General features: G+C 52.7%; 2 protein-coding genes across 3 annotated transcripts; both read right to left on the bottom strand.

Moving 5' to 3' along the window:
• Positions 1-191: 191 nt before the first annotated feature.
• Positions 192-14426, bottom strand: FDFT1 (farnesyl-diphosphate farnesyltransferase 1). 2 transcript variants are annotated; one of them, XM_054819895.1, is made up of 8 exons: positions 14253-14426; positions 13127-13224; positions 8058-8241; positions 5486-5614; positions 4792-4983; positions 3569-3745; positions 3146-3298; positions 192-1916 (listed from the first exon to the last, which is right to left on the bottom strand). In XM_054819895.1, exons 1-8 carry the CDS (start codon positions 14352-14354, stop codon positions 1695-1697), a joined length of 1257 nt encoding a protein of 418 aa, XP_054675870.1. In that variant the 5' UTR covers positions 14355-14426; the 3' UTR covers positions 192-1694. The 2 variants fall into 2 exon arrangements, with proteins under 2 accessions (XP_054675870.1, XP_054675871.1); XM_054819896.1 differs by lacking the exon at positions 14253-14426 and adding an exon at positions 14076-14131.
• A 2038-nt stretch (positions 14427-16464) lies between these two features.
• Positions 16465-20411, bottom strand: NEIL2 (nei like DNA glycosylase 2). Its single transcript, XM_054819900.1, has 4 exons — positions 20274-20411; positions 18906-19225; positions 17229-17425; positions 16465-16781 (listed from the first exon to the last, which is right to left on the bottom strand). Exons 1-4 carry the CDS (start codon positions 20409-20411, stop codon positions 16465-16467), a joined length of 972 nt encoding a protein of 323 aa, XP_054675875.1.
• Between the last annotated feature and the right edge of the window lie 204 nt (positions 20412-20615).

Raw genomic sequence — 20615 nt, 5'->3', positions numbered from 1 at the left:
CAAGGGCCACTGAAGTTAATTTACTGACTTGAGCTGTCTGTCACCCTGGTGCAGGAGATAAGGCTTTACGGTGATGTGTCCTGAGGGGCAGCAAGGAAGCGTCTGCATTTCATCTGAGCTGAGGGCTCGTAACTTGTGGGGAGGTATTGCCAAGGTAAAAGAAATGACAGCTTAAAAAAAAAAACCCACACTTTTTTTTTTCCCAAAGAAAACTTTAATTTTAACAAGACAGGAAGCTGCACAAAGAGAGCTACCGCAAGTTTCTTTTAAACAACGGCTTTAAAACTATCTACATCGGTACTGGTGGAGCAGAGGTCCTCCCTCTGAGTAACAATCTGGCCACATAGGCTGGGCCTTGCAAAGGCCACTGAACTGCACCTGGGAGGCTGAGCTCTGTCCTGCATCAGGACACAGGCTGTCCTCCCCTTCACAAAGGCAAAGCAGCATTCAGGGGTGACCACGAAAACAAAAATCCACCCCGGGAACATGGGACTTGCCTTTAAAGCATTGTTTCTTCTTGAAGTTAGTCCAGTCTGATGCGTTTCAAAACAGCAGTGGAAGCCTCTTCCAGTTTGCATGTCAGTTTAACCCGAAGCATCACCAGGTGGGCCAAGGAAACCTGCCCTGGCCCTCCCCCCCCCCCCCCTCGGCAGCTTGAGCCTTCCCAGCCTGCAGCAGGGATCACCACCTGCCTTTCGGGGTGGCCAATGGACCAAAGCTCCCAAAAAAATCATCCCATGAGGGACAGCATGGTGCAAACCCTCGCTCCCCTGCCTTGCAGAGGCATCCGGCGCCACTGCGATGGTGCTGCTCTGCCGCAGCCACCCCTCCCCTGGGGCTGAAGAAGGGGTTCAGAGCCCAGACCCTGCAGTGGAGTCAGGCAGGGGGGTACCAGCTCAGGGCTGTGCAAGCAGCTCCTGTCTCCTCTGTTGCATCATCTCCCCAGCTGCTAAATTACAAAGCTTTGCTAGAGGCCAGGGAGCTGCAGTAGATGATTTCCAGCTGGGGGGGGGGCACATTAAAGTGGACAGAGCATCCCCCCTCCTATGTATTTTACATGAAAAGGGCTCGTTTGAAGCCTAGTAGCTTCCTTCAGCACAACAACAGAAATGTGAAGATAGCCTCTGCCTGTTTCCAGGCTGCAGGATGTCAACCAGCCTGGGCTGAAGGCCAGAAGGTGGCCAGAGCTTTTTCCCTGGATAAGGAAGCGTATTCCTCCCCTGCCAGTGCATAGCAGGCACCAGAGGCGATGGGGAAGAGCCTGCCTAAGAAAGGGATGCAAAACCTAGAAGATTTTGCTCAGCTCTGAGCTGGAAAGGTGTCTCAAATCTCAAGCAAGAAAAGAGGCAACTGGAGTTTCTATTTAAAACCATCCTAACCAAAAACAAAAAAAAAATATCAGGTAAACTGTCCAACAAGAAAGAAGGGAAAAAAAAAAATATTCAACCCCAAACAGTAAGACTCCGATTAGCAATTGTAACCATCCAAGCAGATAGCAAGGGCGGTGAGGAGCGGAGTCCAGCAACACCGCACCGTTGCCCCAGGGCTGCAGCTCACCGACGTCCCGTCCTCGTCACTGTCCCAGGCCCTGTGGCACCCCGCTGCCCGGCCATCCCCACCGGTGGGGGACAAGGACCCTCCTGCCTGTGCTGCCCATCTGCCGACCGTCTTTCCCCCCGCCCACCCACCGCCCATCAGTTCTCGCCTGCCTGGACGTACTCCTCGGTGGCCTTGGAGATGGTGCTCAGGTACTGCCAGCTCAGGGCGGCCAGGAGCATGGCGCAGGACAGGTAGATGGGGGAGTAGTGGTGACGTGATACCACAGGGCTGCTGGGCAAGCTCATGGCACGGATGGAGGCGATGACCTGCTGGGTCTTGTTGCATGATGGGTCTGTGCTTGGGATCTTCTGGTAGATCTGGGGTGGGGAGGGAGGGAGGGAGGAAGGAGGAGTTATGGTTCCACCCAAAGTTGAGGAGACAAGACCACCAGGTAGAAGAAGAAGCCTTAAGGGCCACCGTGTCCTCAAGAGCAATCTCAGTGGTGGACTGCCACGGAGCAAGGACCAGCTGCAAGGGATGCCTGGCTGGGGCCAGGGCTCACTTCCCTCGAGAAGTGCACTAAGCCAAGCAGCCTCTTGAGGGCACCCCATGATGGGAGATGGACCACACAGCGTCAAACACAATCCCTCAACCGCAAGTGGCATTGCTGGGACCAGCAGTTCTTGCCCAGCAATCATCACCCACTTGTGGCGTGCTGCAGCCCACCCCAAGCCCCAGTGTGACCAGCAGCCACTGTGACTGCCAGACACTGGCCACCTTCATCAGATAACCCCATGGTCTTTGGGGTTTTCTCTTCACAATCTGCAAACCCCATGGCCTTTAAGGAACTTGTCTGCATGAGTCTTGGGGAGACGTGCACAAGCAGAGACCCTCCTCTGGGCTAAGGTCCCTTGTCATGGGGTTGGCCAGCTGCAAAGGGAGCTCTAACAACCCATGGTTTGGGGTCTCCCTGGTGCAGAAGTAACGTCTTTTTATTTAACAGCCCTCACTGGATTTGGTTTTGGGGGTTGTTTTTTTTTTTTTTCCCCCCCATTTATCTACCCACCAGATGTTCCTCCATATGAACTTTTAACCTCCACAGTACCCTGAAGTCGGGAGTCCCACTGCTTTAACCACCTCTGAAGAGCTGCTCCACCTTATTTACTGTTGGCCAAGGAGCACAAGGAAACAACCACCACATCAGGCTGCCAGTTGCAACTATAGACACGGAGAAAACAAGACTGCTCGCTGGACCAGCCCGTGGGGAGATGATGCAACCAGCTCAGAAGTGTGCTGTGGGAAAGGTTTTCTGTGCCTGCTAAGCGCAGGGGAAGCCCTGTGCTGTGACAGCCAACTCATCTCATTCTCCACCAGAAGGACAACAGGACCTTGGTCTCTGCCTCTCAACACAGGCACAGACCAAGGATACATTCAAGGGCACCCAGTTTGGTCCAGGGCAAAACCACATCAGGGTCACCGTGCCCTGCCACCACTGAACTGAGAGACATAAGGAAAGGATTAACAGATTCACGGGTCTTCCCAATTCCACACCAGAAATGAGGATGGGAACAGCCAGAAATTACCCGAAGCAAGTTGCTCAACCTACCTCTTCCACATACTGGTACATGATGGCTTTGACAGCTTGTATGTTTGTGGCATCCATCATGAGAGTGACAGCTTGTCCCTTCCGGATCTTCACTACACCCCTGAACACCTGCTTGTTGTTATAGCAGGCAGACAATGTGGCAATAGCCATCACCTAAGGAGAAACACCAAGGAGTTTACCACATCGCGAGGAGCGTGCCAAGGGAGTAACCTTGGCCGTAGTGAAATCGATGGCAAGACGCTCTGGAGCAGAGCCACAATCTCACTGGCAGCAGAAACAGTAGGTATCAGGAAAGAAGGAAGAGGTAGAAGACATGGAGAATTAAACAGGCTAATACTGACATTGATACAAAACCTCCTTCACCTCTGACTTCTCATCAGCTGGGCGGCAGACGACGACGAACCACTTGAAAACATAACTCACCTGGGGGATAGCGCAGAAGTTGAAGACGCTTTGGTTTTTCAGGCGGGATAAGTACGTGAGGACATCAGGGACATGGTGGAGGGCGTTGGTGATGAGCTCATTCAGACACTGGACAGCCATATCAATGTTCTCTGGTTTGGCAAGATCCGAGAGCTTCTTTGCATATCTGCTCCAAACCTAAACATCAAGATAAGGACTCACAAGTTGGAGAGTGCACTCATGCCGTAAGAGAGACATCACTAACAGTCTGCGGTCTGGGAGAGCAACAACAACCACCAGAGATACACAAAAACCTTGAAGGATTGGGGTTTACTAGGCTAACGAAAAGAAGGGTGGGCAGGCTGTGGAGACATGACAGTGGCCTTCGTATATACAAAGGGACTGTAAAGAAGAAGGATGCACCTCATCTCCACATCTTCTCTTGGTAGGGCAAGGAAAAGATGCATCACACATCAGGCTGACATCAAGAAATGCTCTATGAGACAGGTGAGACACATGGAAGAGGGAGAGAAAAATTCTTGGAGAGCCTCAAGAAGAGCAGGCAAAGACACAGGCAAAGCTGATCCCACCTTTGGGAACAGACCAGGTACCCTCTCTCGAGATCTTACTCAGTCTTATCCTCCCTCATTCCTGGAGCCAACATAACAGAGAGGGGGAAAAAGCTGCCCAACATGTTCTTGGCAGTGTGCGGAGACATCACCTCGTCCCCCATATCTGTACCCAGACAGCTGTAGGTAGAGTGGAACTTGTCGGCCAGACATCATTAGAAAAACTGTTGTTATCAAGAAGACGTACAACCAACAGTAGCGATCTTATGCAGCACAGCTTTACTGTTGGGTCTTAGTAAAATTAAAGCAGACCATCAAGTCTCTCCTGTTAACTTTGATTTAAAAGGACATGAGAGACAATACAATTTTAGCTGTGCACCTTCCGCTACGCATGCTGTAGTGCGTTCCCAAGACAGGTGTCCTGGGAAGCATGGCTGGTTGGCTGCATCCATTACAGGTCCAGGACAGAAGTACGGAAGACTGTCAAGGGACACCAGCAAATGGTGGGGAAAAACCCTGGCTTTGGGGATTTCAAAGGAAATCCCAGCAGGAACCCTTCTAATGAGAGGATGCAACTCACTGTATCAGGGCAGCAACAACAGCACCTTCAGTCTTCATGCATTTCCCAAAGGAGCACAGCAGAAACGCTCGCCCCAGAGTGATGTTTTCCCTCACCTCTCTGGGCCAGAACTCCCTTCCCTCCAGCTGGTCCTCCAGATAGTCACGGATGATGTTAGTTTTCTGCAGGAAGAGGCCCATGGAGTTCGCCAGCTCTGTGTCCTGCCCAACAATAGGATCTTCTAGCTCTGATGCAGAGAAGAGACGTGAAAGGCCGATTCCCACCAGCCCAGCAACGTAGTGACAATACTGCGAGGTACCGAGAAGGGAAGAGGCAGGAAAAAAAGAAAAACAAAAACAAAAACAAAACAAAAAAAAAAAAACAAGATAAAAGGAGAAGTTACAAAGAGCCACAGTTTTACAAAAATGATGCTCAGAATTGACAGTTCATTTTCTGCAAGTTCTCGCAGCTCTCCCTGGGATGTCTCAGCTTTCCCATGCCCAGCAAACACTTCACCAAGGATGTCCCACCAAGGTGACACTCTGCCTCCAGCAGCCAAATGAACTGCCCAGAGGGGAACAGCTGACATGATGGGCCACCCAAAACACATGCTGGTGAGCAACACCAACACTCCACGCCATCCTCCCGTTACCCACAGGACCAGGAGTCTCTCAAAGCCTTCCCAAGCCCACACGGCCTCCCTCATCCAGCTGAACGCTCTTCCTGCAGGGATGCTCTGTGTCCTCCTTCCCCAGAGACAAGGTGGACCCAACTCACGTTCTGTCCACTCCTCTGTCTGGGCTGACTTACCTTATCCCACTCATGCTGAGAGTCCACCTTCTTCTCCAAGAACTCTGCCATACCGACACCCATCTTGTGGCAGATATCCGAAATCACGTCCTGGTAGACCTTTGACAGGTTCCTGAACTCCATGGAGATCTGCAGTACAAACCACCATGAGAGGAAGAAAAAAGAAAAAAAAAAAGACAGAGTCAGGAAAAAATAGCAGAGCTCAACATTTATTATGAAATCAGAAAAAGACTGTTTACCAGGCTCTTATCCCACCCTGGCTGGAGATCTAGGACAACTCCCACAACCAGAGTTGTTTCAAGGCCCTTAAAGCACAGGCTGAGTCTGTTCTCAGTCTAAACGGAACGGTCTCTGGCGGTAGATCAGACACAGCAGTATCTCTGGGAAAGCTCTGTGGCCTTGGACTGGTATCATCTGGGAGCTGCAGGACAAAACTAGCTACGCTTGGTGTGCAGAGTTGGGGGTTTTTTTTGTAATTTGTGAGAGCACCCCATCACGCCAACCACAGGAAAAGACAGGGGAGGTTTCTGGTGCTCTGTTCTGAGCCCTCTCCAGCTCTGGCTCCGCAGAGCACAACTGGAAAGGCATCAAGCAACGGATAAAGTGTGAAATCCTTCTTCTGCGTGTCCAATAACACGATTCAGTGACTCAATTGCTCTCACACCGAAAAAAAAAAATTAAAAAGCGCATCCTCCCCTTCCCAAAACTGTGGAGCATCACGTTTTACTGTGCTGTGGTTTATTCTCCATCAGTGGGTAACTACAGCCAGCGCAGGGTGCGTGTCCGGGAAGGACAGCGGTGTGCACGATGACAGCTCAGACACCACCGCAGATCCAGGCTCTCCTCCCGACTCCATCCTCGGCTGCTAGCATGTCCTGGCCCTGTGTCTCAGCCTGTCTGGAAAATACGCGTTACCTGCTCTGCTTCTGTCTCAAGGGCTTCAGTCCACTACACAGCACGACCTGCGGGTACACCTCTAACAACTATTATTAAAATCATACGTGAATGTGAACTCAGATTGCCTGAGTAACACTCACACACCAAGAGAGAACAACAAAGTGCCATAAACACCTTCTCAAAAGTTTTTTTAAAGTACCCAGCCATTGGCACACCTACTTTATCTCTATCACTACACATCAAGAATCTGCTGACACTGCCACCTCCTATAGCACACGCCCCTCCCATACAGGGCACAGCCACTGTTATCCCAAGGCTGAGCATCAAAATTCACAATACACCTCAGTTTTCCAAACAATTATCCCATTCCCACTGCTAGGGAAAGTCCGATAAGGGTAGAATAAATTTTAAATGGTACAAAGCTGAACAAAACAGGACTTCCTCAGAAAACGAAACGCTCCTCACTATAACCATTATACTTCTTCTTAAACAGACCTTAAAAAACCCCCTAAAAAATAAACCCAGCTATTCTCGATCAACATGAGCAACAGCAAAACTGCAGCATCCAACCAAGGGCCGGTCCATGTGCCCTCACCAAAACCAGAGGTCTGCATCCCCACCCAGCAGAGCTCAGCCTTGCATCTCTTTCTGCAGTCAGCTTGATGGATCCCCGCTAGGACGATGGGCCAGATGGGCTTCCCTTCAGTGCTGGGAGAAGCTGCATCTCAGCGCGGCAAAGCTCCATCATCCCACTGCTCCCGCTGGTGATGAAACCTGGCAGGAGCCCAGGACAAGCATCGTGGTTTCAGCTCTGCATCCTGCCATCCCGAGTGCCTACAGCAGAGTCAAGGCCCTACAGCTCCATCTGCACCAGGAACTTCAGTATCGAGCATGGCATCAATCACCTGCATGGCTCCTGGTGGGCTTCTGACCCCAAGCCATCCCCAGATGGAGCTTGGGAAGCAGTGTGGGGCAGAAACCACTTCTCAAGGACAGTCTGGGATGCAACCATGCTGTTCTGGATGCTGAGAGAGTTTAACAGCTTGGACATGGACAGAGTTTCCCAAGTGGCCTCCAGGTCAGCAAACGGGGTCCAGTATTGCTTAGCCGGCTAGTGGAGATGCAGACTCTGTAGCTTTTTTTTTTTAGAGCAGTAAGACTTAGGGCAATATGGTTACTAACAGCAAGGGTGCTTTTTATCTTACATACATGTCAAAGATCTGCGGACAGGCTGCTGTAGCTCTAGAGCAGATCCTGCAGGACTGCTGCAAATGCCGGTCCATCCACAAGCCAGATGCCAGCCAAGCTTTCCTCCTCTCCCTATCTGTCAGGGATCACAGGACACCCAACCCAGGCAACGCACAGCGTTGGGCAACAAATCCAAATCGCTCTCCACAAGCGGACAGTCATTTGCTCTTCCAACAAGAGAGGCAAAAAGCCACTTTTTAGAGCTGGCACTTCTCCACAGCCAGGTTATCTCTGGCTCACGTAGAGAGTTGCACAATGTTTGTGTTTCTCACTCCAGCCTGCATCCAGCCTTAGATGCTGGTGATGTAGCTCTGTTGAAGAGCTATGGGCTCACCAAGGACTGAATGAGCTCAGGTGTAACGTGGAGAGGCAACCGTGCACACAAAGGTGACACAAGGCAGCTGAAGCAAGGAGGTGGATGCCTTACCGTTGGGAAGTCCTCGAGCACCTGCCGGTCCTTCTCCTTGCTCTCCATGTATTTCCACTCCGGTTGATAGAGATAGGAGTGAAACTCGTGCAGCATCGGGACCTTTACATCTAAGCTGATGGTCATGTCATCCTCTATAGTGTCCAGGGCACGGAGGACTAGGTAGAATATACAGACGGCATGTCTGTGGGAGGAGAGAAAAAAAACCAATCATTCCTTACTCAGGATCGGCTGTTAGGCAGGACAAACATCTTAGATTAACCACACAGCCTTCGGCAGAGGCAATTCCAGCTCAACACGACATGCACTGGCACTGCCAGGTTGTTGATGCCTTTGGAAGACACAAGCACTTCCAGCACAATTCGCTTTCACGTTCCAAGTGATACAGTACTGCAGCCACTGAGCAGAAGAGAAAGCGGTGATCTGAAAACCTTCCTGGCCCCCACCATTGTATCCCAGTGTCTCCTACAGTTTGGGAATCGGTTTTGGTCAAGGGATGTCCACATCCAATCCCTCTTCCATCAAATCACAGAATCATTGGGTTGGAAGGGACCTTTAAAGCCCATCTTAGTCCAACCTCCCTGCAATGAGCAGGGACATCTTCAGCTAGATCCAGGGTGTCAGCTTCCCCAGCCCTCATCTGGGGACAGCGGCTGTCCCCTGCAGCGCAGGAACATAAAATAAATGCATTAGAAACATGCTGCTCAAGTCGCAGGGTCACAGGAGCAGGTTAGGGATGGAAAGCACCCCACAGCAGCGCTTCCCACCTACCTTGCACATCACCTCCTTGAACCTCCACTTTGAGCATCAGAGGTGCCTCCGCACAAACTCCCCATGGGCTGGCCTGAGCTGGGTTAGGAAACCCAGGCTTTTCCCTTCGTGCAGAGAGCTACAGCGTGATCTTGGCTGAGATGTGCCAGGTCCAACCGGGCAAGCAAGGCCAGCGCTTGCTAGGACCCAGAGGACAGAGCCTGAGGTCAGCTTATTAGAAACTACAAATGCAAAATAAGGAAGGGGAAAAAAGCAGATGTACTTTTCCCATTACTTCCCCTTCTCTGCACCCAGCACCCTTTTATCCTGTTTGGGAGGGGAACAAGGGGGTCCTGTACTGTGCAACAGGAATATTAGGACTGGTAGACAGAACCAAAACCACCCTGTATTTTATATCTCCGTGCACAAGACACTGGAGCCAGCCCATGTGTTCCAGCACCCCAGCAGAAAGCTGCTGGAGAGCCACTTCCCCTCCCGGTCCCACCAGCCCTGCCTTCCCCACCCGGGCTCCACGTTGCTGCATCTGAAGTTAAAAAACCAACCAACCAAAAAGTCCTGATGGCAAGAAATACCATATCTGACTCTAGGATTTATATAAAATAATCCCCCAGCTCTAAATGAGTACAGTGATACTTCAAGGAGATTATGTGTTTGTTAATTGTTTGACAAATGGAAACTAGCTTGGACTGCTTAAATGCTAATTACTAGGCAAAAGCGTTGCTCTCCTGGGATGAGAACGTGCAAGCGGTGATTAAGCAGCCAGGGAAAACTGACTGGCTCTTAGAGCCAATACTGTTAAATTTGGCATTTTTCCCTTAACTGACGGGTAATTAATACCTCCATCAAACCACACATCCAAGTGCTCACGAGCAGCTCTCTCGTGCCCTCCTGTTCCTTTGCACGACTGAGTTTTTCCATTTCAGCTGGGCTGCAAAGGTTCATCTGACACGATGTGAGTGCCCAGGACTCCCACCCCCTTTCAGCAGCAACCAAGAAAGGCAGAGCAGAACCTGAAATGCCATCCCAGAAGCACCTCTCACGTTGTCACCGTGCCAAGGGAAGAGCTAGCAGTAACTCCAGAGCCCAGCATAGTTAAAACACTTAATTAACCCCACTTCTGCACCCAAACCATAACTGCATCCCTAGCTTCCATCTTAAACTGAATTTAGCTCCATGGCAATTTAGGGAAATCAAAGAAGTTCTTTCCCTGTGAGGGTGCTGAGGCCCTGGCACAGGTTGCCCAGAGAAGCTGTGGCTGCCCCTGGCTCCCTGGCAGTGTTGAAGGCCAGGTTGGATGGGGATTTGGGCACCCTGGTCTAGTGGAGGGTGTCCCTGCCCATGGCAGGGGGTTGGAACTAGATGGGCTTTGAGGTCCCTTCCAACCCAAACTAGTCTGGGATTCTATGAAACAGAAGACCATAAAAACAACTACACAGTGAGCGTGGTCTGCCTGCAGGTCCCCATTTCCCTGCAGGGTTCCCATGCACCATGGTCCCAGCTGGGCTCCAACCTGAGATCCACAGGGACAACAGGGGCCAACCAAAGCCACACTGTCTTCACTAGAAACCATGCCTGAAGAGGACACTGCGGCATTACCTCCCCTTCGCACAACTGGAAATGCCCACATCCAAAGAACAAGCTCGGTATCATCTCAGGGCTTAAGCTCCAGCCCTGTCCTAGGCTGGTCCTCTCCACAAAGCAGCTGAACCTACAGGAATTGATCCTGAAGGGTCCTGGAGACGGGCAGGACCACGGACCCGGCAGCAGAGGAAGACAAGAGTATCCCTCTCCTCCTCTCTGTCACCAGGAGGGGTCCATGATGTCAGCTCATTACTCCTCTCCACAACCAGGAGTTACGACGTCGGCTCAGCTGCCAATGAAGCTGCAGTTTTGAGCCTCCCACCTTCCAAAAAAACGCCCTAACCATGGGGCAATGGGTTGGACAGAGCCCTGGCCAGCAAGACACACATTTTATGGAGCCAAAAAAAATAAGCAAGAAGGAACCAAACATTTTAGCTCAGCTACCAATACGCTGGCCTGGGGAAGCACTGCTCCAAGCACTCATCCAGGAGTTCTCCGTTGTCCAACAGTCCTTGGGGGACGTTTGGAGCAGGGGTGCAAACCAGGGAGCAAGAGCTTCATGCTTCCCCAGCCTTCAAACGAGGAGATTTCACTCCAAAGAAGTTGCAAATAATGTTGTGGCAGGGGAGGGGACCGGGCTGTGGCGGGGGACGCTGAGCTCGGGAGCGGACCCCGGGCAGAGCTGCGTTTCTCGGCGTGACGTGGATGTTTTGATGCTTGAATCCTACACCACCAGCTCCTTCAACCAGCAAGCACAGAGGCAAATATTAAGCAGTCTGTAACCACAGGGATTCAGTTTAACCCCTTAACGGAGTTAACATCAATGAAAGCACTTCTTTGACGCGATCCAGCAAAATTAATTCCTTCGGGAAGCTTACTGCTCTGCCTATTTCTATATTCTGCCTATTTTGCATTTCCCTCTTTTGTCCCTAAACTCTTCAGCAGAGCTACTACGCTTTGAAAATGAGTTTCTTCTGATCCACTACAGAGCCAGCTGTAATTCAGCAGCAATCCCTGTACAGCCGTAGGTTGCAAAGATCCGGCAATAGCATTTTTAGGATGCCAGGCAGAAGTTTCTGTGTCCCGAGGGAACAGAGCCTTCCTGATCCGTGCAAGGTGCAATGCAAGGATTAAAGAACGGAAAAGATGGACAAAAGAGATAACTGCAGGAAGATCAAGGCAAGCACACCGCATACTGACACCGCTAACATGTTTCAGGGTGCTTTACTGATTGGCTTTTTGGCTTAATTTCTACATTAGCTAATATACCAAGCACGGAAATTTAATTCTTGGCCCCACTTGTACCTTTCCACACAACCCCAGCCAAGCCGCTGAATTTCTTTGCATTTCCTTTAAAACAGGCTGCAGACGACCATTTCATAAATGCTGGATGACAGCTACGGGGCAGCATCCAAAATGCCAAACCAGGGCTTGGAAACCCAACAGATCACCCAGTGTTCAGGCCAACGCCTGCAACTGCTCGGTGGAGTTGCAGCCGCAGCGTTACACGTGTCTAGTGCAACTTGTAGGAACCTCTAATTTTGACAATTAACCCATCTTGGGATTAACTGGAGACAGATCTACGTGCTGAAATCAGTTATTTCTGTATTAATATAATATATAAAGCATATATATATATGTATGAGGCCTGAGGCCAGCTGAGCTTTGCAACCTCTGTTGCCATTACCATCTGAAGCTTTCCTGCATGGGTCAGCAAGATTTGTACAGCAAAAAAATGAGTGTGCAGCAAGCCCCCTCCGACGATCGCAGAGCTTTTGAGGCAGCTGTTTCCCAATGCACCTTTGTGGCAGGGTCCAGACCCTCGGTCAGCCCCGGGTTTTTGCTCACCTCCTCCCACCAGCCGGGTCACGTCCCTGCAGCCAGCCCGAAGGCCAGCGCCAGCCTTGGCACCGCCGGGACACATTCCCAGGGTGTCACAAACAGCACATGGCCAGGCGCGGTGATTAACCGTCTGCTGGCCGAGAAGCTATAGTGCCCAGGAACCCAGCTGGGGCAGGGGGAGGGATGCGTAACGGACGTGAAAAACCCCACGTCCAGCTGCACAGCGTGGGGCTGCACGGAGCGTCTCCCAGCTCAGCCCAGTACCTGGCGATCTGCCGCACCGCGGTGGAAGAAGGAGCGTTTCGCAGCAGCCCAGCTAAACAAACGTGGCGTATGGGGGCACTGCACGGACCACCTCCTGAGGAGGCCCAGTTTGGGGGGGTGGGGGAGGACACTGCACCTTCCACCTCCCGGGAAGACCCAGGGACAGGAAGACATTGCAGCCAACACATCCTGGGGAGCCCTGGTGTTGGGGGGACATTGCAGCCACCCCCTCCTGAAGAGCCCTGGCACGGGGGGACACTGCACTCACCCACCCCCGAGGACCCCAGTGTTGGGGGGACACTGCACTCACCCCCTCCTGAGGAGCCCCGGTGTTGGGGGGACATTGCAGCCACCCCCTCCCAGAGAGCCCTGGTGTTGGGGGGACGCTGCACTCACCCCCTCCTGAGAAGCCCCAGTGTTGGGGGGACATTGCAGCCACCCCGTCCTGAGAAGCCCCAGTGTTGGGGGGACATTGACCCACCACTTCCCAGAGAGCCCCAGTGTTGGGGGGACATTGCAGCCACCCCCTCCCGAGAAGCCCCAGTGTTGGGGGGACATTGACCCACCACCCCCCAGCCGCCCCGTCCAGGGACGCCGGCCCCCCCGCTCACCGCAGCTCTCCGTCCAGGGCCTGGATGACGGCGGCGAAGCTGCGGCTGGTCTGGTTGAGGTAGCGGTAGCAGGTGCGGAGGCCGCGTCCCAGCGAGTCCTGCGGGCAGAGCGGGGTGCAGGGGGGCGGTTGGAGGCGGGGGGCGGCCGGCGGCGGGGCCGAGGGGGCCGAGGGGGCCCCGCGCTGCTGCACCCTCCGCCCGCCGCCCCGCAACCGACCCAGGGCCCGAGGGGGACCCCGCGGCGGGGAGAGGGCCAGCGTCCGCTTGAAAAGGGACACGGCTTTGGTGCTGGCCGCCATGGGGGCGCGGCGGCGAGGGGCTGCGGCCCGCTCCGCCCTTCCCCCCCCGGCCCGCCCCCTTAACCCGCTCGGCGCCCGCCCCGTCCGAGCACCGGGGCCGCGCAGTGCCCGGAGCAAGCGCCGTGCACGCAAAGCACCGGGGCCATGCGTGGCTCGGAGGCGGTGGGATGCACGCAGGGAACCGGCCCCGAGCAGCGCACGGAAAGCCCGAAGCCGTGCACCGGGCCCGTGGGATGTCCGGAGCCGTGCAATGCACGGAAAGGCCGCGCCGGGTGCAATGCCCGGAACCGGTGGCATGCACGGAAAGGCCGCACCGGGTGCAATGCATGGGATGCACGCAGCCGGTGCAATGCAGCCGGGCCGTGCAATACCCTACGTCAGTGCGATGCAGGCGAAGCATCAGGACCGTGCACCGCTCGGAGCCGGTGCGATGCACAGAACGCATCAAGCCGGTGGCACCGGTTTCGTGCAGTGGCCGGAGCCGGCGCGATGCACGCCAAGCACTGGACCAGTGCAACGCACGGAAAGGCCAGAAGCTGGTGCGATGCTCGGAGCCGGTGCAACGCCCGGGAAGCACCGAGGCCGTGCAAGGAGCACAAAGCCGAGCCGGTGCTGTCCGTGGGTGACACCGGGCCCGGTGCAACGCTCACCCATGGCAACGCCGCAGCCGCGCAGGGAGATGACAGCCCCCTCCTCCTCCTCCCGGCCCCACACCACGGCGGCAGCATCCCCCGCCCCCTCCCCGGGCACCGCCCGATCGACGGAAATAGCGAAGCGCATCATTCCCCCCCCCCCCCCCCCCCATCATCGCATCCCGTCCCGCTCACCGGGTCGATCCGCGGCATGACGGCCCGGTAGCCGCCCATCTTGAACCGCAGCAGGTTGTAGATGTCCTCGGGGTGGCCCAGCCATTTCCTCAGCAGCTCCATGGGGGCCGCGCTCAGACCCCCGCCGCCGCCGCCGCCTCACGCTCCCGTCGCCCGGCCTCCCCCCCCCCCCCCGGCCCGGCGCTTAACCGGAGTCGGGCGGAGCCGCCTCTGCCCCGCCCTTCCGCCAATCAGCTCGCTCGTCCCATCGCTCGGTGGGCCGGCGGGTGCGCCCATTGGCCGAAGCGCTCTCGCACCAGGGGAGCGCCAGCCAATAGAAAGGCGGCGGGTCTGGTGTGACGGCCGCCGGCCGGCGCTGACTGGGTCGTGGCGCCCGTGGCCACACGCGGGGCGCCGGTGGAGCGGGAAGGCGGCGGCAGGAACCGGGCTGCCCACGCACCGCCCCCACTCAGGCCCGTGGGGTCCTGGGCACGGCACACCACCCTCCCCCGTGTCCCGCTGAGGCCACCGGCTCCGCTCCACAGTTCCTCCCCCAGGCAACCCGCGGGGTGCAGCCAGGCCTTCCCTGCTTCATGCGTGAGGCAGGTTTTTATTTCAGTCACCTTCTGCCCTTCTCCGTAGGGCAGTTCCCCTCTGGAGTCACCCTTCGGCCTGCTGTGAGTCAGGAACCGAGACCTCACCCTGCCAGCTCACTGGATTTGGGTCAGCCATCCCTCCCCCACAGATACCCAGCTGCCATCACCTCCCTCAAGGTGCGAGGGTCAGGTGTGGGGGGTTCTTCTTTGAGGTGTTTTTTTTGTTTATTTTAGAAGGGCACTGAAAATACCATGCCTCATTGCCAGACCTTTGTTAACACTCTGCAGGACACACTCAGAAGTGACATCAACCATCTTCTTCAGCACAGTAACCCCATTAATTGCATTATGCAGCAATCCCATAACCTGCAACCACACAAGGGCGTCACAGCTCACAGGGGAAAGGCTGTGCAAGTCTTGGCTGGGAAGCAGCCTACTCCAGCAGTTCCAACTGATTTGCAATCTACCTTTACACCCCGTGAAGTTCCCAGGAAAAGAGGTTTCCTGCTGAGCCGCCTTCGCGCAGCTGAGGAAAGCTGCTGGTACCATCCTCTGAAGGACAGCACCAAACACTGGAGTTTCCCCGGACCCCTCACTTCTTAATCAAGAAACTACTAGAAGAGACACACTGAATTTAAACTGAACATCACCGGTTCTAACCCCAGTTTTTATTTTAACAATAGATTGTTGAGACTTGAGTGAAAAATAAACCCAGAGAGAGAAGACAGCAACAGCTTCTGCCTGCTGCAGAGAGACAGCCCAAAGAAGGGACCACATCATCTCTGTTTCCAAACCTTTCTGCTTTCAAGTTACTTTGCAGATCATGAGTTTTATGCAACTCATCACAAACATTCAGACATTTCCCAGATCTGTCAAGGCTTGTGATTGCAGTTGTAAGTAGTGACTTGACTGAGCCTCACAGTCCCTCCCTTAGGGGCCACCTCTATGAAGTATTAAAGCAGAATAGTATTTTATTTATTTTTTTTTTTTACATGGAGATCTGCAATTGGCAGCTTGCCCCCACAGGTTTCAGTTTTGTGACAGGCACCAGGCCAGGCAGAGACAAGCTCCACCAAGTACTGCTGAGGTGTATTTTCACCCCTCGGAAGGAGGCAGCTGTTCCTGTAAGAGCTGATGGACAGAACAGCCACTCACTTTTAACCACGCCTAATCACAGCCCAGCACACAGGTATTCAGCTACAAGCAGAGGTGGGATTGTCTCATACTGACTCAGTCTAGCTGTTGGGCAGAGGGATATGCTCCTAACTCCAGCATAAGCCATTGCACCCACAGAGTCAAGGGACAGGGTCCCTTCAGAGCACAGCAATCACCCACTCGACACCCTACACTTTCCATTCATCATAGCCTGAACAGGGGGAGCAAGACACTACTTACAAACTATTTACACTGTTGTATGCCTGTGACACAGACGTACAACCACTTTCATTTTTGCATTGAGGCAGGCATGCAGTACTGTAACTTCCTGTAACCTCCACTGAGCACTCTGCCAACTCACTGTGTCTAAGAAACAGACTCTGTGGCCTCAAAGAAACCATGAAGCCCTTCTCAGGGCAACTGAGAGCGTGGTTCAGAGACCACCAAGACACCCTCCAGAAAAGAGGGAACACAAAGTCAGGTCACTCTGTGCCTGCAGGAGGATCCCCATCCTCTGACAGCAGCACAGGCTGGCACTGAGGACACCACCACGTAAGTCTCTTAAAGCCACCTGAGGGTCCAAGAGTTCCCTTCATCACCGCATGCCCGAGGGGACACTGCTCCTTCTGGTAGATCTGAGGATGCAGCCGTTTGCCATGCAGCTTGCTGTGCAGCCAGTCAGAGCTGAACTGAACAGCACAGTCAAGCAGACGCTCCAGATCCGAGACAGCCAAGAGAGCACCTTGTGTTAATGGATGGATCTTGGCCAGGTACAAGATCTCATTCTTAATGATGTTTCCTGGAAAGGGTCAGAAATAAGGAAACAACAAGGATATTTCTTATCAAGATGATGCAGACCTATGGCTCCAGTCACTGTGACTTCTGCCTCTGATCACAGCTAGCAGCGCCATTCCCCGTACCACAGGTGGCATACAAGGAGTAGACTTACAGCTGGGATTGGTCTGGAAGACAATCTCTTCCCAAGACCTTCCTTTCTTCCACAAGTACAAGCCAATCCACAGTCACACACACAACAACAGTTCACTCTGCTCATGCGGTACACTCAAGCATCTGAAGCCTGCAGCTACAGACTGCAAGCCTTGTCCTCAACAAGATGACCACACACCCTCAGCTGGATCGACCATAAGGCTGAGGACTAAAAAGGTCAGTCATCCAGCTCTGGATCTGCAGACATCCCACCCACCTTCCTCTATTTCTTGCTCTGCCACTACACCCTGGAACTCACCCAACCCTGAAAAATATCTTTGGTCTAAGAGGGTGTAGCAGATGGGATCGGGTGCACGGAGGGCATCCAGTGCTCGGCCACGGTGGAACTCCACAGACAGAATGTCAGAAGTTGGATCAGCCCTGGGAGATGAGCACCAGTGCATTCGGCAGTTGTAGAAAACAAGGAAGCCTCCGCTCTCAAAGTGCAGAACCAGCCTGGGAGAAGCAGAGAAGTTAAGTCTCTCGCCAGAAACATCCCTGAACCATTTGTTACATTCTGCTCCAGCTGCAGAAGCTTGCACAGAAAGGAAAGAGCAGAAAGAGACAGCAGCATAGCAATGGAGTGAAAGACTGCTGGAAGGTGAGAAAAGAGCCTGTACATGCCTTAAGCTTAGGCAGAAGCACACAGCAAGGCATCAGCCCTCACACATGCCTACTTATTCTCATGAGAGCCAGGGAGACATCCTGAAGTACCAGTCCCCCAAGCCTGTACCCATCCAGCTGTTCCTTCCCTGCAGTTTATCACTGCACATGGGTCACAGCAGGCACCCCAACATACCAGGCCACCATCTTAAGGCAAGGCAGCCTCTTTAACAATTTCAGCTAAGAAATTTGGTTGTGAACCCACACAACTTGTGGACAATTGTTCTTTCTGCTGCCCTGTGGTCCCTAGCCAAGAGACAGCAGCAGGCAGGGAGATGTATCAGCACCTTCGCTCTCCCCAGAGGGCAAGTCAGGTGGGGCAGTAGGGTCCACAAATCGGGGAAACTCATACTGAAAGTAGCACATGAACCTGACTGTACAGAAATAAAGTAATCCTTCTAAAGATTGCAGGATGAGGGGGCATGGATTGTGTCCCTAACAAGTACATCACATACACAGGTGCTAGACCCACCTTGTGCATTATTAACCACCCAGGTTAAACAGCTCACAAGAGCAGAGTCCACACTATATTCAGTATTTACTCCTTGTTCCGTACACTTCCAGTAGGACTTAGGACGCAGACTGTTGCCTGTGTTTTCAACACACTGCTGCCAGTAATTCCAGCTGCCCTAGATGTATGCTATTTATCTGAGTTTGTGGGGTTTAGGGTTTTTTTTTAAAAACACATAATAGGGAGAAACTGGCATTTTCAGGGCACGATTCAGCCTAGCATGCTTAAAGTTCTCAAAAATCTTAATCAAGCTTGTACTATGATCTCCAGGCTGGCAGGCAACATGCATCCCACAAGTGCAATCATTTAATTCTCTGATCACATAAAACAAAGGAGATAAAACACACAGAAACAGCAGAAAAAGAAAAGTATTAGAGAGTATGTAGCTGGGAGGAGGGAGAAGGCAACAAAGGGCAGAAAACCTAATTTCTTACTAAGAGTAGAAGAACATGCAGTGCTAAGATAAAGGATGTCCAAGGAAAACCATGACCAAATTATACTGTTGGGAGACCTGCAAGACACCTACAACATAGGAACACCCAGACAACAGTCTACTGTTGATTCCCTGGTTGAACACACCCCACACCCACTCATGCCATCCCTCATCCCTACTTATCTTAAGAATTAGCAGAGGGGAAAAAAAACACCACCACAAAACCACAAGACTAAGAACATTCCCACACAGATTTAGTGTGAGACAGAAGAGTGTCTCTCCAAAATGAGAGGTGGGGAGAAAGAGTTTGTGAGGACTCCATCAGATACCTGGGTATAGGGTCTTTCCAGTCGCCTCTCTTATTGGCTTTGTTTGCTCTTGAGAACTCATTTGCCCGAATGCTGCCAAACAAGCCGAAGTGGAAGCGCAGCCAGTTGCCCGGACCTTCTACTGCATCTAGATGTTCAGATCTTGAATGCTGAAGTTCCTGGAGCTCCTCATCCAGGGGACACAACTGTGGAGCACAAACCTCTTCTTGCCCTCCCTCCTGCCCACTAGCAGCCTCTCTTTGCAGCACTGTGTCTTCTGCAGCTGGTACTAAGGGACCTCCAGCTGCCACAAATGCCAGGTACAAGTTCTTCCCATGAACCTGAGAAAAAGAGGCAGGATGTACTGAGGATTCACTTAACCTCTGGCTGTTTCTGTACAAGTGACTTTTCTACAACCACTTTTGGAGAGAGGGCACATCACCCCACCCTGAACACAGGATTCATTAGTATGTGAGCCATTCCCAGACCTGCACTCATGCTATCAGCATCCCTTCTCTGTCTACATGAAGCACCAGCTGCCTAGATGCCACTCTAGCATAAAGCCCTCCCAGAAGCTTCTGTCAGGCCAAAGAGACATATCAGGACAGACACTCATAGTTTTGAAGTCTGTCATCACTGCTGCTCATTCATCAACCTACTTCGTGCTGGCCTCAAGTGTCTCAGGCTAGGGTGACCTACCTCAAGGGTGGCTCTGAAGCCGTGGGCTAGCCAAAAATTACTATTGAGCAGCTCACATCTGTGTCCCCAGCTGAGACTGTCACATAATCAGAGGTGAGGCTACACTAGCATTTGGTCAGTCAGATCCAAATCATCACCTGAAGCAGGTCAGGCAAGTAAAGCCCCCAGCAGGATTCTTACAAGTGCCCATGGTATGGACATTTCAATCCAGCCAGGTAAAACCCTGCCCTCTGGTATATGGGAAGCAACTGTGCAAGGTCACAGCTGAGCTAAACAAGGCTGCTGCTCCAGATATCCACATATTGAAGAAATCAACTCTCATCTTCTAGAAACAACCCTTGCCAACACCAACTTCTCATCCCTTGGGAGGCACAGCATCAGTGTATTAGCATGACTGACCAAAATTACAGATAATTTTGGGCATCTGTCTAGCCACATCTCTGCAACAGCCTCTCCTCACAGTAACTTCGATCCTGAACTTTGCAACACAGAGCGGTACTTCAAAATGGGCATTCACACCTTTTTGGCCACATTGACATTTTGTGGCTATAAAAAAGGCCAACAGTTCACCTCAAACACAAGCTTGGTGTCATTCTCAGATTATGCACCTTCTGTGACCCAGATGCAGGACAAAGGTGGTTTGCCTCAGACTTGCCATGGGCCAATAAGTTCATCTTTAGTACAGCTCACCTGGGAGTCCTGGAGCCTCAAGGCATTCAGGTCATTCACATTGATCTTCCGGCTACTTCCCCCCACCTTGGTCACCACTTGTCCCACAAAAGGGGAGGTCAGCAGCTGGAACTTCCTCACCGATGGGCCCTCTGGCATCTCTAGCAGTCGTTAAGGGAATGACAGGTCCTTCTCACACTTGGTGCCCTAGACTTGAAGGAAAGTTGCACCTTGGAATTACACAAAAACAATCAGAGCCTGAGCTTACCACAACCTTTTCATCCCCTTTTTCCTCCTCAAGCCCCTGTGGCAAAGTCCATGGAGATAAACAAGTTCTTTTCAGGCCCAGGGAGGTGGGGGGAA

Source organism: Grus americana, chromosome 3 (genome assembly GCF_028858705.1).
Source record: "Grus americana isolate bGruAme1 chromosome 3, bGruAme1.mat, whole genome shotgun sequence".
Lineage (NCBI taxonomy): Eukaryota > Metazoa > Chordata > Aves > Gruiformes > Gruidae > Grus > Grus americana.
The sequence above is the reverse complement of the archived record's forward strand: the minus strand, read 5'-3'. Positions and strand labels throughout refer to the sequence as shown.